At 38.8% G+C, this 17,579-nt stretch overlaps 1 protein-coding gene across 1 annotated transcript in view; it reads left to right on the top strand.

Annotated features, from left to right (window-relative positions):
- LOC128643933 (phosphatidylcholine transfer protein-like) overlaps nt 1-17,579 on the top strand; it is a gene marked incomplete at its 3' end in the record, with an annotated part of 40,377 nt that overhangs the window by 15,969 nt on the left and 6,829 nt on the right. The window contains 4 exon segments of the mRNA XM_053696700.1: nt 13,556-13,582; nt 13,584-13,616; nt 13,618-13,675; nt 17,523-17,579. The exon segment at nt 17,523-17,579 is cut by the window's right edge and continues 23 nt beyond it. Coding sequence (XP_053552675.1) covers nt 13,556-13,582; nt 13,584-13,616; nt 13,618-13,675; nt 17,523-17,579 — 175 coding nt within the window.

Below are 17,579 nucleotides of genomic sequence, written 5' to 3'. Positions count from 1 at the left end.
TAGCTAGTTCCCAGTAGTGCATTGCTGCGGCTGAACCTACTTGGATAAGCTTTTCAACAAAGAATACCAAGAGCTTCTTTCCGAGAGGGATATTTAAAAGAGGCAGATTTTGATCTGTATTTAAATATTCTTTTGCACCACAGGCAAATTATAAACAGCTCCATGTTAATTTTACAAACTGATTATAATTTGACCATCCTATCAGCAGCTGTACAGCAGTATCGTGTATCAAGACTTGATAGGTGAATTGAAGGAGGGGCTAACACTGCATACGACTTATGCTGCAGTTACATTTGTACAACAGACTTTTATACAATGCAATTTTCTTTCTGGATTCTGGTCTAAATTATTTTCAAATGCTTCAAAATCTGCAAAATTCTACCATAGAAGCCTTTTTTCACCTTAAAGGGGCATGAAACCCACATTTTTCTTTAACGATTCCTATAGAGCATGCAATATTATATAACTGCAAATTATTTTTATTATCTAATGTGTTCTGTATCCTTTGTTGAAAAATATACCTAGGTAGGCTCAGAAGTTGCTGATTGGTGGCTGCACATATATGTCTATTGTTATTGGCTTTCAGCTAACTTCTAGTAGTGCATTACTGCTCTTTCAACAAAGGATATCAAGAGAATGAAGCAAATTAGATTGTAGAAGTACATTGGAAAGTTTTTTTTTTTTAAATTGTATGATCTAGCTGAATCGTGAAAATATTTTTTTGGTTTCATGTCCTTTAACTATACTAGGGCTAAGAGCAATATCAAAGGATAGATTTAGGTTAAGGAAGCAAAACCTCTTGACTTCCAGTGTCTCAGTGCCATATCACGTGTGTTGTTCTTTCCTTAGAGAAACAAATATAAAGAAGGCAAACATTATAGGTCATCCTAGTTCGTGTGAAAAGGAAATTGGAGGGAAATAGGTGATTTATTATAGTGTTTAAAGCAAAATGCTTAAACTGTACGGGGCACTGGTACGACCACTGTATAGTGTAGTACTGCTGTGCATTTTTATCACTACAAAATAAAAACCATTGCCGTGTCAGTTCATTAATACATTAATATATCTGGTAAAATAAAGGGACACAAAACTATTTTTTTTTTCTTTCATTATTCAGATACAGCATGCAATTTTAAGCAATTTACTAATTTAGTCCTTTTATAGTTTTTTTCATTCTCTTGCTATCTTTATTTGAAAAAGCAGGAATGTAAGCATAGGAGCAGGCCCATTTTTGGTTCAGCATCTGGGTAGCGCTTGCTGATTGGCGTCTACATTTAGCCACCCCTGATCATAGCTCCCTTAGCAATGGTTTTAAACTCGCTACATGAGGTTTTACTGGGGGACACATATTAAAAAAATTGAATTTTTTATAGACCCCCCAATAAAGTTTATTTTACAGTGGACAAATTCCTTTAAAAAAATTCTATTTTGCCTGTGGTGACAGTAATCAATTGACGTTATGAAATATAAATATAACAATATATAATAATATATTTTAAATCTGCTGGACCTGATGATGTCAACAATAAATGCATTTGTGTGGGTCACTCAATGAAATATAACTTGAATAGTGTTTAAAGGGATAGTAAAGCCCAAATTAAACTTTCATGATTCAGATAGGGCATGCCATTTTTACACAACTTTCTATGTACTTTTATAATCAAATTTGCTTTGTTCTTTTGTTATTCTTAGTTGAAAGCTAAACTAGGTAGGCTCATATGCTAATTTCTAAGCCGCCTCTCATCTGAATGCATTTGACAGTTTTTCACAGCTAGAGGGTGTTAGCTCATGTGTTTCATATAAATAACATTGCGCTCACGCACGTGAAGTTATTTAGAGTTAGCACTAATTGCCTGAAATGCAATTCTGTCAAAAGATCTGAGATAAAGAGGCAGTCTGCAAAAGCTTAGATACAAGGTAATTACAGGGGGAAAAAAGTATAATTCTATGTTGGTTATGCAAAACTGGGGGAATGGTAAATAAAGGGATTATCTAGCTTTTTAAACAATAACATTTTAATGTTTACTATCCCTTTAAGCAGTAACATTTTTTTAAGTAATTCATAATGTTGCAGTGATAATGGTGCAGTGCTTCAAATTTTACCAATCAAATGATCACAGGGTAAGGATGGGGTTAGGAGTTGCAGCCCCTTCTGCAGCCAAGGGGTTTAAAAGGACATAAAATCCAAAAATGTATTTCATGATTTATGATGCATATGAGCATATCATTTTAAACAACTTTCCAATTTATTTCTATTATTACATTTTCTTTGTATTTTTTTTTAATCCTTTGTTGAAAAGCAGTGACATAAACTCAGGAGTGTGCACGTGTCTGCAGCACTATATGGCAGCAGTTTTGCAACAATGTTATAGATTAGCAAAATGGAGTAGATGGTAGCACTATTTCCTGTCATATAGTGCAGTATTATTTACTGCTGCCCTAGCTAAAGGTATAGTTTGCATTCTGTAGATATGTGCTTGCATATCCTATATAATAAAAGGCCAGGTATGTTTTGTCAGATGCAGTCATACGCAGTAAAGACTGCACAAGGACAAACATACCTGGCCTTGAGCAGCAGAGAGTGGTGGCCGTGGTGGGGAGCGTGGACAGACGGGAGCGCAGTGATGTGGGCGTGATGAGGGGCGTGACCAGGCATGTGTGTGATGGGGCGTGTCCGACAGGAGCAATCGTGGTGGGGGCGTGGCTGGGCTGGAGTGGGCGTGGTCAAGAGAGCAAAAGAGGGACGAGAGAGAGAGAGGAAAAGAGAGGAGAGAGCAAACGAGGGGGAGAGAGAGCAAAAGAGGGGGGAGAGAGAGCAAAAGAGGGGGGGAGAGAGAGCAAAAGAGAGGCGGAGAGAGAGAGCAAAAGAGAGGGGAGAGAGAAGAGCAAAAGAGAGGGGAGAGAGAGAGCAAAAGAGAGGGGAGAGAGAGAGCAAAGAGAGGGGAGAGAGAGAGCAAAAGAGAGGGGGGAGAGAGAGAGCAAAAGAGAGGGGAGAGAGAGAGCAAAAGAGAGGGGGGAGAGTGAGAGCAAAAGAGCAGGGGGGGAGAGAGAGGCAAAAGAGAGGGGGAGAGAGAGAGAGAGGCAAAAGAGAGGGGAGAGAGAGCAAAAAGAGAGGGGAGAGAGAGCAAAAGAGAGGGGGAGAGGAGAGCAAAAGGAGGGGGGAGAGAGAGCAAAAGAGAGGGGGAGAGAGAGCAAAGAGAGGGGGAGAGAGAGCAAAAGAGAGGGGGAGAGAGAGCAAAAGAGAGGGGGAGAGAGAGCAAAAGAGAGGGGGAGAGAGAGAGGCAAAAGAGAGGGGGAGGAGAGAGCAAAAGAGAGGGGGAGAGAGAGCCAAAAGAGAGGGGGGAGAGAGCAAAAGAGAGGGGGGAGAGAGAAGGCAAAAGAGGTGAAGAAAAGAAAAAGAGGGGGGAGAGGAGAGAGAGCAAAGAAGGGGAGAGAGAGAGCAAAAGAGAGTGTGGAGAGAGAGAGCAAAATAGAGGGGGTTTAGAGAGAGAGCAAAAGAGAGGTGGGGAGAGAGAGAGCAAGGGTGGGGACCACTGTACTGCAAAAAATAGCCCGTGTACAGGGCTTTAGGACTAGTATTTTTTAAATTTAAATACATTCTGATATTTCCATGAATATAAGTGCAACTATTCCTTAACATTAAAAACAATAAATATTACATATTACAAGTTTTAAAATTGTAATGGGAACTAGGCCTCAAAAGCTTATGGCCTAGATTTAGAGTTCGGCGGTAGCCGTCAAAACCAGCGTTAGAGGCTCCTAACGCTGGTTTTGGGCGCCCGCTAGGTATTTGGAGTCAGTGATTAAAGGGTCTAACGCTCACTTTTCAGCCGCGACTTTTCCATACCGCAGATCCCCCTACGCCATTTGCGTAGCCTATCTTTTCAATGGGATCTTTCTAACGCTGGTATTTTTAGAGTCCGTTTCTGCAGTGAGCGTTAGAGCTCTAACGACAAGATTCCAGCCGCCTGAAAATAGCAGGAGTTAAGAGCTTTTCTGGCTAACGCCGGTTCATAAAGCTCTTAACTACTGTACCCTAAAGTACACTAACACCCATAAACTACCTATGTACCCCTAAACCGAGCTCCCCCCACATCGCCGCCACTCGATTAAAATTTTTAACCCCTAATCTGCCGACCGGCCACCCTACGTTATACTTATGTACCCCTAATCTGCTGCCTCCTAACCCCCGCCGACCCTGTATTATATTTATTAACCCCTAACCTGCCCCCCACAACGTCGCCGCAAGGCTACTTAAAATAATTAACCCCTAATCCACCGACCGCAAATCGCCGCCACCTACGTTATCCCTATGTACCCCTAATCTGCTTACCCCTAACATTGCCGACACCTACCTATTATATTTATTAACCCCTAATCTGCCCCCCTCAACGTCGCCGACACCTGCCTACACTTATTAACCCCTAATCTGCCGAGCGGACCTGAGCGCTACTATAATAAAGTTATTAACCCCTAACCCGCCTCACTACCCTATCATAAATAGTATTAACCCCCTAATCTGCCCTCCCTAACATCGCCGACACCTAACTTCAATTATTAACCCCTAATCTGACGACGGAGCTCACCGCTATTCTAATAAATGTATTAACCCTAAAGCTAAGTCTAACCCTAACACTAACACCCCCCTAAGTTAAATATAATTTTTATCTACGAAATAAATTAACTCTTATTAAATAACTTATTCCTATTTAAAGCTAAATACTTACCTGTAAAATAAATCCTAATATAGCTACAATATAAATTATAATTATATTATAGCTATTTTAGGATTAATATTTTATTTTACAGGTAACTTTGTAATTATTTTAACCAGGTACAATAGCTATTAAATAGTTAAGAACTATTTAATAGCTAAAATAGTTAAAATAATAACAAATTTACCTGTAAAATAAATCCTACCCTAAGATATAATTAAACCTAACACTACACTATCAATAAAATAATTAAATAAACTACCTACAATTACCTACAATTAACCTAACACTACACTATCAATAAATTAATTAAACACAATTCCTACAAATAACTACAATTAAATAAACTAGCTAAAGTACAAAAAATAAAAAGAACTAAGTTACAGAAAATAAAAAAATATTTACAAACATAATAAAAATATTACAACAATTTTAAACTAATTACACCTACTCTAAGCCCCCTAATAAAATAACAAAGCCCCCCAAAATAAAAAATTCCCTACCCCTATTCTAAATTAAAAAAGTTACAAGCTCTTTTACCTTACCAGCCCTGAACAGGCCCTTTGCGGGGCATGCCCCCAAGAATTTCAGCTCTTTTGCCTGTAAAAAAAAACATACAATACCCCCCCCAACATTACATCCCACCACCCACATACCCCTAATCTAACCCAAACCCCCCTTAAATAAACCTAACACTAATCCCCTGAAGATCTTCCTACCTTGTCTTCACCATCCAGGTATCACCGATCCGTCCTGGCTCCAAGATCTTCATCCAACCCAAGCGGGGGTTGGCGATCCATAATCCGGTGCTCCAAAGTCTTCCTCCTATCCGGCAAGAAGAGGACATCCGGACCGGCAAACATCTTCTCCAAGCGGCATCTTCGATCTTCTTCCATCCGGTGCGGAGCGGGTCCATCTTGAAGCAGGCGACGCCGGATCCATCCTCTTCTTCCGATGTCTCCCGACTAATGACTGTTCTTTAAGGGACGTCATCCAAGATGGCGTCCCTCGAATTCCGATTGGCTGATAGGATTCTATCAGCCAATCGGAATTAAGGTAGGAATTTTCTGATTGGCTGATGGAATCAGCCAATCAGAATCAAGTTCAATCCGATTGGCTGATCCAATCAGCCAATCAGATTGAGCTTGCATTCTATTGGCTGTTCCGATCAGCCAATAGAATGCGAGCTCAATCTGATTGCTGATTGGATCGGCCAATCGGATTGAACTAGATTCTGATTGGCTGATTCCATCAGCCAATCAGAAAAATTCCTACCTTAATTCCGATTGGCTGATAGAATCCTATCAGCCAATCGGAATTCGAGGGACGCCATCTTGGATGACGTCCCTTAAAGGAACAGTCATTAGTCGGGAGACATCGGAAGAAGAGGATGGATCCGCGTCGCCTGCTTCAAGATGGACCCGCTCCGCACCGGATGGAAGAAGATCGAAGATGCCGCTTGGAGAAGATGTTTTGCCGGTCCGGATGTCCTCTTCTTGCCGGATAGGAGGAAGACTTTGGAGCACCGGATTATGGATCGCCAACCCCCGCTTGGGTTGGGATGAAGATCTTGGAGCCAGGACGGATCGGTGGATACCTGGTGAGGTGAAGACAAGGTAGGAAGATCTTCAGGGGATTAGTGTTAGGTTTATTTAAGGGGGGTTTGGGTTAGATTAGGGGTATGTGGGGTGGTGGGTTGTAATGTTGGGGGGGGGTATTGTATGTTTTTTTTTACAGGCAAAAGAGCTGAAATTCTTGGGGCATGCCCCGCAAAGGGCCCTGTTCAGGGGCTGGTAAGGTAAAAGAGCTTGTAACTTTTTTAATTTAGAATAGGGTAGGGAATTTTTTATTTTGGGGGGCTTTGTTATTTTTATTAGGGGGCTTAGAGTAGGTGTAATTAGTTTAAAATTGTTTGTAATATTTTTATTATGTTTGTAAATATTTTTTTATTTTCTGTAACTTAGTTCTTTTTTATTTTTTGTACTTTAGCTAGTTTATTTAATTGTAGTTATTTGTAGGAATTGTGTTTAATTAATTTATTGATAGTGTAGTGTTAGGTTAATTGTAGGTAATTGTAGGTAGTTTATTTAATTATTTTATTGATAGTCTAGTGTTAGGTTTAATTATATCTTAGGTTAGGATTTATTTTACAGGTAAATTTGTTATTATTTTAACTAGGTAACTATTAAATAGTTTCTTAACTATTTAATAGCTATTGTACCTGGTTAAAATAAGTACAAGTTACCTGTAAAATAAATATTAATCCTAAAATAGCTATAATATAATTATAATTTATATTGTAGCTATATTAGGATTTATTTTACAGGTAATTATTTAGCTTTAAATAGGAATAAGTTATTTAATAAGAGTTAATTTATTTCGTTAGATAAAAATTATATTTAAGTTAGGGGGGTGTTAGTGTTAGGGTTAGACTTAGCTTTAGGGGTTAATCCATTTATTAGAATAGCGGTGAGCTCCGATCGGAAGTTTAGGGGTTAATAATTGAAGGTAGGTGGTCGGCGATGTTAGGGAGGGCAGATTAGGGGTTAATACTATTTATGATAGGGTTAGTGAGGCGGATTAGGGGTTAATAACTTTATTATAGTAGCGCTCAGGTCCGCTCGGCAGATTAGGGTTAATAAGTGTAGGTAGGTGTCGGCGACGTTGTGGGGGGGCAGATTAGGGGTTAATAAATATAACATAGGGGTCGGCGATGTTAGGGCAGCAGATTAGGGGTACATAGGGATAATGTAAGTAGCGGGGGGCGGGCCGTGTTTACGGAGCGGCAGATTAGGGGTTAATAATAAATATGCAGGTGTCAGCGATAGCGGAGGCGACAGAATAGGGGTTAAATAAGTGTAAGGTTTTAGGGGTGTTTAGACTCAGGGTACATGTTAGAGTGTTAGGTGCAGACGTAGGAAGTGTTTCCCCCCATAGGAAACAATGGGGCTGCGTTAGGAGCTGAACGCTGCTTTTTTTGCAGGTGTTAGGTTTTTTTTTCAGCTCAAACAGCCCCATTGTTTCCTATGGGAGAATCGTGCACGAGCACGTTTTTGATGCCGGCCGCGTCCGTAAGCAGCTCTGGTATCGAGAGTTGCATTTGCGGTAAAAATGGCTCTACGCTCCTTTTTTGGAGCTAACGCAGCATTTGTTTGAACTCTCGATACCAGAGTTTAAATTTATGGTGCGGCCAGAAAAAAACCTGCGGAGCGTTAACAGCCCTTTTTGCCGCCGAACTCCCAAATCTAGGCCTATGTTTCCTCTTTTACACCTAGTTGAGCTGGGTGTAATTTTTTTCCGTGTATCGACAGTCTCTGGCAGTGTATTCATTGGGAAACCTGGTGTAATTTGCGCTTTACAGCTTCTCATACTTTCTATGGGACGCAAAAATATTTCCGGCAGGCCGATATTGTAGTATAATGTGCCAACGGGAGCAGTTGATACACGAAATTGCTTCCGACCGTATATTTATTGGTTTGCGACCTCGCGGAAACCTAATTACGGCTCAATGGAAATAAGCCCTTAGTCTGTTGGACATGATGGTAACTATTAACACTTTGCTTAGGAAGCTGAATGCGGCACGCCAATCTAGCATGCACTTTTTTCTATCTTAAAGGGGAATAGTGGTGGAGAAAATGTTATGCTGTTATTTGTTCACACTCAATCTAGAACGGTGGAACCCCCCCACAAAGAGGTTAATCATATAGATGAAGTATTTTCTCAGAGAAATGCTGGTCAATTGGCAGCTACAGTGGCACAAGTTTGTCAATCACACACAGCTATGTTCTGCTTGGGAACTACAGTACTGGGGCTCCTGAGTGCGGGCTTTTATCTATGTGTTTAAATACCCCATGTGAATTTTCTTGTGCAATTGAAAACTGTGGGCACCAGACAAATAGCACCCGCTGCCCAATTGCTGGGAACACAGGTGTACAGGTTCCCTAGCTGGAATAATGTTGACCCCGTCAAATATTAAATGGGATCATAGACTTGCAGGGTCCAATATTGCTAGCAAATTAGACCATGTCATTTTTGCACTACTATAAATGTAGAAACTTATTCTCAAACTATACCATTAAATGAAAATAATGACGCATAGCCAGAATTTTAATTATTTTGATTTTTTTATTCTTATTAAAAAGGAATTAGTCCTATTAGTGAACACAAAGGAAATTATGTTTTATTTTTCCTTCTTGGGGAAGGGAAAATGGGGAAAATATGAATACTGATTGCAAAACTGCACACAATGGATATTAGAATCAAATTTAGTAGATAAATTACCGTAATTAAAGGAAACCCCATTTGATATGAAGTAAAGGAAATTGGAAGAATGAACTTTTCCCACACCATTTAAACCTTTGTTTGCTACAATATTTAAAATATATGACAAAGACAGGTATGTAAGGTTCAGAAGCGAGGGATGTGTCGGGAGCACTATTTGCTAGCAGTTTTACAATAATGTTATTGATTTGTTTACAAGAGCACTACATTACAGCACTATTTCATGCCATTTTGTGCTCCACACAGATAAACCGGGTACATCTTAAACAAGGAATATGATGGGGGAAAACAAATTTGATTATAGAAATAAATTGGAAACTTTGATAAAATTGTTTACTCTGTCCTGAATCACAAAATAAAAATTTTTGGGTTTCATGACCCTTTAAAGGGACATGAAACCCCAATTTTTTTCATTATTAAGATTTAGATAGAACATGGGATTTATAAAACAACTTTCCAATTTACTTTGTAATCATGGTTTTCTTTGTTAAAGCTAAACCTAGGTAGTCTCATATGCTATGTGGTTGAACCGCCTCTTATCTCAGTGCATTTGACAGTTTTTTTCACAGATGGACAGCACTAGTTCATGTGTGTCATATAAATAACATTGTGCTCTCTCCCGCAATGATTGGCTAAAATACAAGTCTGTCAAAAGAACTGAAATAAGTGGGCAGTCTGTAGAGACTTAGATACAAGGGGCTCTATTTAACAAGCTCCGTACGGAGCTTGATGGCCCCTGTTTCTGGCGAGTCTTCAGACTTGCCAGAAACAGCAGTTATGAAGCAGCGGGTCACAAAGACCGCTGCTCCATAACCTGTCCGCCTGAGCAGGCGGACAGACATCGCCAACAATACAACCCGATCGAGTTACGATCAGGTTGATTGACACCTCCCTGCTGGCGGGCCCATTGGCCGCGAGGTCCTGCAGGGGGGGGCGTTGCAGCACCAGCAGCTCTTGTGAGCTGCTGGTGCATGCTGAATACGGGCGAGCATATTGCTCGCCGTATTCAGCTAGGTCTGGCGGACCTGTTCTGCAGTGTCAGATCAGGTCCGCCAGACCTTGATAAATATGCCCCAAGGTAATCACAGAGGTAAAAACTATATTAATATAACCGTGTTGGCAAAACTGTGAATGGGTAATAAAGGGATTATCTATCTTTTTTTAAACAATAACAATTCTGGAGTAGACTGTCCCTTTAAAGTGACTCGAAACTCAATTTTTTCTTCTTTCATGATTCAGATAGCGCAAACAATTTTTAAACAACTTTCCAATTAACTTCTATTATCAAATATGCTTCCTTCTCATGGTTATCTTTGTAAAATAGTAGGCTCAGGAATAGCAATACACTACTGGGAGCTATCTGACACACATATATGTGCACGCCACCAATCAGCAGCTAGCTCCCAGTAGGGCCATTATTGCTCTGAACCTACCTAGATATGCTTTCAATGAAGGATAACAAGAGACAAGAGAACAAAACTAATTAGATTATAGAAGTAAATTGGAAATCTACATAAAATCTACCCCCAAAAGGTTTTCGTTATAGCTGAACTGGAGCACAGGTGAATATTCAGCTGATCAGTAACCATGGTAACTAACCTACTCTCACCCCTCAACTGATTTTTTTTTTTTAACCTGTGCACTGGTTCAGCTATAATAAAAAAACTGGCCTGGTAATAAAAAACTGTCTTACTAGAGTTTGCTGGAACTGTAACCATGCTGGTGACTTATACATCCCCTACAAACCTATAGTTGTCACTCATGATGCTAAGCCCAGAAAGACAGCTCTTGGCTTTGTTACATATGAACTTGGAAATATCTGTGGAAAATAATGAGCTATGTTGGATTTATTAATTCATGATTACAGCCAGGATCTGTGGTCACCTTAAAGTCTCACGGCCCCCAACTGAGGGTGTTTTCTGACGATCAGAGCAGAGGGGTAAAATAAACACAATTAGGTTTGTCACCCAGCTGATTTATTTAGAGGCGTTGACTGGTTTATTTAGGCAATGTACCCCATTAATATAAATAATCCCTGGTATTTTGGAAATGATCTGGTTTAGAGAATTTGTTTTAAAGGCCTAAATCCTAGCGAATCGTGCAACACTAGATTTTGTTCTTTTTTTTTTTTAGTAGCTTTAGTAGTGAGTGTATCATACTCAAATTGTTATTATTAAGCGAGTGTGCACTATAGCATGTCATTAAATAACAGTGGCATCTGATGGCTGTTTACTATGATCAGCCCCCATGGGGTTTTTCACCTCTCCCCCGCTATAACAATTTTCTTATTTAGCGATTAACTTTTCCAACGGTGGGTCTTGGGGGTCCGTAGTTGCTTAGATGCCTGAGATACAGGCTTCTTAGCAGCTTGTCCCTCATTTCCCCTATACTGTCCATTGTAATATTTCAATAAAGTTGCGCGGGGTGACGTCATCACGTCATTGCGCGTGACGTCACTCGCGCAAAACATGAAGCCCCGGCGATGCCTGTCACTATACAGGCCCGATAACCGGGGGGTGGGAGTCGATGGGAGCCCCAGATTGCCCTTGAGGTGGGTGAGTGCTAGCGATGGCTCTGAGCCGTCGTCAGCACCTGACTGAAAAAATTTGCAACGGCTCAGAGCCGTCGCTAGCACTCAAGGAATTAATATACTTTATAACATTGAAACCTCTAAATGTCTGCCTGTTTCTAAGCCACTACAGACAGCCTCTTATCACATGCTTTTTATTTGCTTTTCACAACAGGGGATTGCTAGTTCATGTGAGCCATATAGATAACATTATGATCACGGCCATGGCTTGTGGCAGACACTGCACTAATTGGCTAAAATGCAAATCAATAGATCATAACTAAAAAGTCATGTGATCAGGGGGACTGTCCGAAGATGCTTAGATACAAGGTAATCAAAGAGGTAAAAAGTGTTTTAAATATAACTGTGTAGGTTGTGCAAAACTGGGGGGGAATGGTAATAAAGGGATTATCTAATCCTTTAAAACAATAAAACTTCTGGTGCAGACTGTCCCTTTAACCGCAAATACTCAGTGTCCTTTAACCTGTTCCGCCACTGTCTTGAATCTTTGCACCTCAGTTTAGTTTGAAATTTTAAACAGCCCAACAATATTGTAAACTGTGCATGTGTAACAGCCTTTAATACAGCTCTCCCCGTGAATACTACTCAACTCAGAGCCCCACTAATGCGGTTTTCACAGGGGTTTAGTGAAATGTTCACAACAGTTCTCCCAAGATATACAGTAGTTAGAAATAAGAGGCTTACCACACTAGCTGCAGTCCGGTTGGGAGTATGACAGGGCAAAGTCCTTTTCCAAATGGAATCCTCCGTATATACATGGTGACTGCTTGTTCCTGGTATGTCGGGTGTGTATCGCCAAACTTACATGCAGCACATAGCCTCGTTCTGATGCCGGCAAAGTCAAACCAGCAATGGCTTCCTCCAATGAGACCGCCGGGAACCCTCCACGCCCCCAGGATAGTAGAAAGAAACAAATAACAGCACAGTCGCGGTCTCAGTGGAAATAAGCAAGAAGCGATTCCTTAGGGGTTAAAAAGTTCCATTTATTGTATATATCTAAAAACGAAAAAGGGCACATGTTTTTAGATATATACAATAAATGGAACTTTTTTAACCCTAAGGAATCGCTTCTTGCTTATTTCCACTGAGACCGCGACTGTGCTGTCATTAGTTTGAAATTTAGTTGGTTTTATGTCAAAATCAAATAGTTTACAGCTCTGTAACTTTCAATTCAATTTGATCATTTTTAAAACATGAGTTTTTAAAATATATTTTAGCACACATTTTTTCCTCTAAATTAGTTAACACGATAATAATTGACACGCGATTAATAACTAAAAGGTTCTATCTTAAAAAAACAAACACATTTTAAAGAGTCAGTAAAGTCAAAATGAAATGTTCATGATTTTAGATAGATTGTACAATTTTATAACAATTTTCAATTTACCTCTTATAAGATTTGCTTTGTTCTGTCAAGAGTATAACAAGATAGAAAAAAAAGTTGTAGCTGAGCACGAAAAATGAAGATTTTATTCTTTATTCAGGGCACATAAAACACACAGATAAAACATCCCTCTTGTAAGAAGTAGGGTGAAAATGGGCTGACGCGTTTCGGCTCATGCCTTCATCAAAGACCTACAAACGATTAACACATCTTTCTTTAAATAGCATAATTTTACCTTTTATGGGATAATAAACATCATATGAACATACTCAATTTAACACTTAATTGACAAAAACAAGAAAGAAAACAATAAAAATAGTCTCCAATAAAAGGGAGTGTAAAAAAACCCAACTACCTAGGTATGCTCTTCAACAGATGTCACAGAGAGAACAAAGCAGATTTGATAAAAGAATTTATGAAAACTGTCAAGATACTGAAAATTTCTTTCAGCCTTTGAGTAGTTGAAGTAAAGAGCATTTTCAGTATTTCGTGGTGATGTGTGAAGTCACACGAGTTGTGATATTAATGTGATAATCACTCGCCTCGTTAATATGTTGATGCTATATTTTCTCTTGTGTTTTTCAGCAATCTGGACTGTACGAGTATAAAATTCTATGGTGCTTTGGAGGACTGTTCTCCTGAGCTTTTGCGCTGATGTCTACATGGATTTAAATTATAGGAAACAGTGGGACCAGTACGTAAAAGGTTTGTGTTTGAGAAATGGGCAGTAACATTTTACAACTGCTGAAAGAGGTTGTTTAGCACAAGGCTAGAATATTTTTCTTTTTTTTCTATAAGAAATCATTTTGCTGCAGCTGTGTTTGGCCTCCAAGGAGTTTATTTAGAATCTAAGTTTAAGGTTCTTTTTTCATACTTTATTCAGTTATAGTGTAGCAAACCCTTAAAGGGACATCAAACGCATGATAATGTACCTTCGTAGCTGAGAATTTTGAAATGAATAATGAAAACTTTATTTTTTTGTTTTTTATGCTTATTTTCTTTTTTCTTTTCACTGATTTACTTGTCCCCCAGAACAAAATATTTAGTATAAATATATATATATGTAATTGTATATGATTATTATACATATATATTTATGTGTTAAAGGGACAGTCAACACCAGCATTTTTGTTGTTTTAAAAGATAGATAATCCCTTTATTACCATTCCCCAGTTTTGCAAAATCAACACAGTTATAATAATATATTTTTTACCTCTGTGATTACCTTGTATCTAAATCAGACTTGCATTTTAGCCAATCAGTGCTCACTCATCGATAAATTCATGTGCATGAGCTCAATGTTATCTTTATGAAACACATGAACTAATGCCCTCTAGTGGTGAAAAACTGTCAAAATGCATTCACTTAAGAGGCAGCCTTCAAGGTCTAAGAAATTAGCATATGAACATCATAGGTTTAGCTTTCAACTAAGAATACCAAGAGAACAAAGCAAAATTGGTGATAAAAGTAAATTGTTTAAAATGACATGCCCTATTTGAATCATGAAGTTTTTTTGCGACTTGACTGTCCCTTTAATATGTGTATATACACATATAAACATTAATATATATGTAAAAATTACATATATATTTAAAACTTTGCTGCCCATCGCAAGGTTGCGTTCGCATTGCGCTCAACTAGTAATTACAGCGCACTCACAAAAGCAAAATTTTACGCTCCACTCATAATCTGGCCCTCAATGTGCCTTAACATGCTCTTTGTGAATCAGGAAAGTTTTCATTTTCCTGTTTTAAATCTATTCTGACCTTTATTAATTTAAAGAACATCCCTCGCTAAATGTGTAGTGTGATGAAATTCTCTCCTGATCATACTGACAATATGAAGTGAGCATGGATGTGAACACGCAAATAAGGAAACGGTGCATTTATTCAGAATCTTTATCTATTCCTTTTTGTCATAAAAAATACTCTGGAAAAAAATATGTTCTAATTAAAAAGAAAAAAATCGTCCTGAGAAAATCTTTTTTTGTATACATTGAGGTTCAAATTCATGACGAAAACACTATGCACTAGAATATCGATTTTAAGAAAGTTGCTTATAATTAGAAGTTCTATTCATAAATAGACAGCATAGCAGCATCCTCTGGTGGAAGAATTTTGATTAACATTTGTCCCACTGGTAAAAAAAACAATGGGGCTCTATATATCTAAGTAGTGTGTCCAGAATAAGGTGCGCCTAATTTATGCTATTTCAAAGTCAGCAAGGTAGCTCTTAGAATTATGTTAGCCTGATGAAACGGCATGTTAGCCGAGAAACGCGTTGCTAAGTAATTTTTATATTTTTAATAAATACTTTATTTTGTCTACCTTGCTGGTGAATTGTTCTATTTGCCTTATTGATCCCTTGCTTGGATTAACCTCTATCGGCATATCCACCTTTATTTTCCACACTCCTCCAACGATCCAGGAGCAGCTGTACAGGCCTCAGGGAGTCAGCCGAACGGCTCTTTAAGATTCGGCACGCCTGATATTGCACTGCTTGTGCAACTCCGTTTGTGAGTATAACTTCTCGACATCTGTTGTATGTGTATTCTGTGCCTGGGATAATCTGCACCAAGGGCGGTATCTATATTTTATGTCATAGGTATCTTTTTTCCCCACATCGTTGGTGAAGTGATTACCAGTGAACAGCTGATTTCACCCTCTAGCGAGTCAGCCGAGCGGCTCTGAAGCTTCGGCTCACCTGTTATTGCACTGCATGTGCAAAATCTTTGTGAGTATTACTCTGAACTGTTAGTTTAGAATCATTTGTAGCCAAGGATCATCTGCACCAGAGCGCCTCTTCTTTTTTTGTTTCTATACAGAACGCAGTCACCACTGGTAAAAATATTAACAATTATCATGCAGCCATATCTGTGCATCATTCTTTATGGTATAGATTTATGATAACTATATGGTATAATCTTAATCTTGTAATACACCATTTTCATAGTAAGTGCTTTATAGTTCTGATTACACAAATAAAACATATATACAAAACAGGACATAGTGAATAATTTAATGCCATGCATCTATATCAGCCTTCCATTCTGACATACCTTTGTTTTTCTGTGGTGATACATCAGTTGTCTTTTACACGTGCATTGTAATTTGGAGGTCATCCTTCTTGCACTTTTGGAACATTGAATATGATGGAGTGTCATTTTCATTTGCCCGTATGTTAGTGTTGCTGTTCAAGGGCGTACTCCTAGTTTGTCAGTTTTTGGTTACCAAATGAAGTTGGCTCTTTCCTGACTACTCTTCGGGATCCTGATTTGGCTTTGCCATACCTTACTGTTTTTTACTTTGACTTGCCTTTGGTCTCCTGATTTGGTTCTTGAACCTCCTTGCAAGTGCATGACCTCAGCCTTGTATACAATGCTGTACTCACAATCAGCTGACAGAGTTGAGACTGCAGCATGAAATATTTCTTCACTGCATTTTAGCTGGATATAAATTACCAGTGTCCTTCCTTGTTTTGAAGGTTCCTCTGCAGCCTCCACCGCAATATTAAAGCAAACTATGATCATTGTTATAAAACTGCCAGGGAGCCTGTGCTGTTCTCAGCTTTCCTGTGATTGGGCAACTCTAAACTGTCTTTCACTCTTTTAACTTCCAACAGTTTCAAAAGAGTAAGGAACCCCACATGTGACAGTTGTAGGCAGATACCATAAATATCACAGATACCCAGCCTCTTCCGAGGTATTATATAAAGTATACACCCTACTGAGAACTTCTATTCCTTGCTGTCCTGTTATTCCAGTTGTATAGTGAGACCTTATATTCAGTACATAACTTGCATATACCCATTTGAAACCTGAAACTGAATGCATGGTCCTCTGCTGGAGCCTGAATAGCAAATAGGAGACAGAACGCATAGCAGGTGACCAGGAACTCATGTTGATGTTTCCTATGGAGCAGGCTGTACAGCTTCTCATTGGTTGTACCCCCTGATGATGCTTATAAGGAAAGAAGACTGTGGGTTGGGGGAGCGGCCAGAGGTAACCAATGTTTTTTTTTTTTTTTTTTTACAAGAAAAGGTCACAATAAATAATAAAAAGTCTATTGCAATTTTTTTACTACAGATAATAGGTGTTTAATGTCTCTTTAAATTACCTGTAACCCCAACACACCCAATTAACCAGTACTGGGGATCATTTTAGAATATCTCACCTGAGCAGAGAGGTTTTGAATATCAGGGCCTTAGTGAGAGCAGGTACAAGACAGCTTTCTTTATACATGCCGCTACTTCTTTATCAAACAGCTGAAATATATTAATAAACAACATCTCAATGCAAATGATTTTACCTAGAGGTTTTGTTTTTGTGCTTACACCACGTAAAAGAAATTATCTGTGTAAATAGTATTTTTTTTTGTATTTCATTTTAACATAAACACACAGAAGCAGTTTGTGTTGCAACCCTTTAAAAGACACGTCATAAACCCTAATAGAGTCACCATATTTTCTTGTTTGTATGCATATATATTGCTAGTCTGGTAGATACAGTATTAATTATTATTATTTTTTAATGAACAAATATTTCATTTTCCAGCATTACAGGAAGACACAAGTGGAGAGGATAAGGTTATCTACTGGGAAGTGAAATATC

The sequence above is a fragment of the Bombina bombina genome, unplaced genomic scaffold, assembly GCF_027579735.1.
Source record: "Bombina bombina isolate aBomBom1 unplaced genomic scaffold, aBomBom1.pri scaffold_763, whole genome shotgun sequence".
Lineage (NCBI taxonomy): Eukaryota > Metazoa > Chordata > Amphibia > Anura > Bombinatoridae > Bombina > Bombina bombina.
This window is presented reverse-complemented; position numbering and strand designations above follow the sequence as displayed.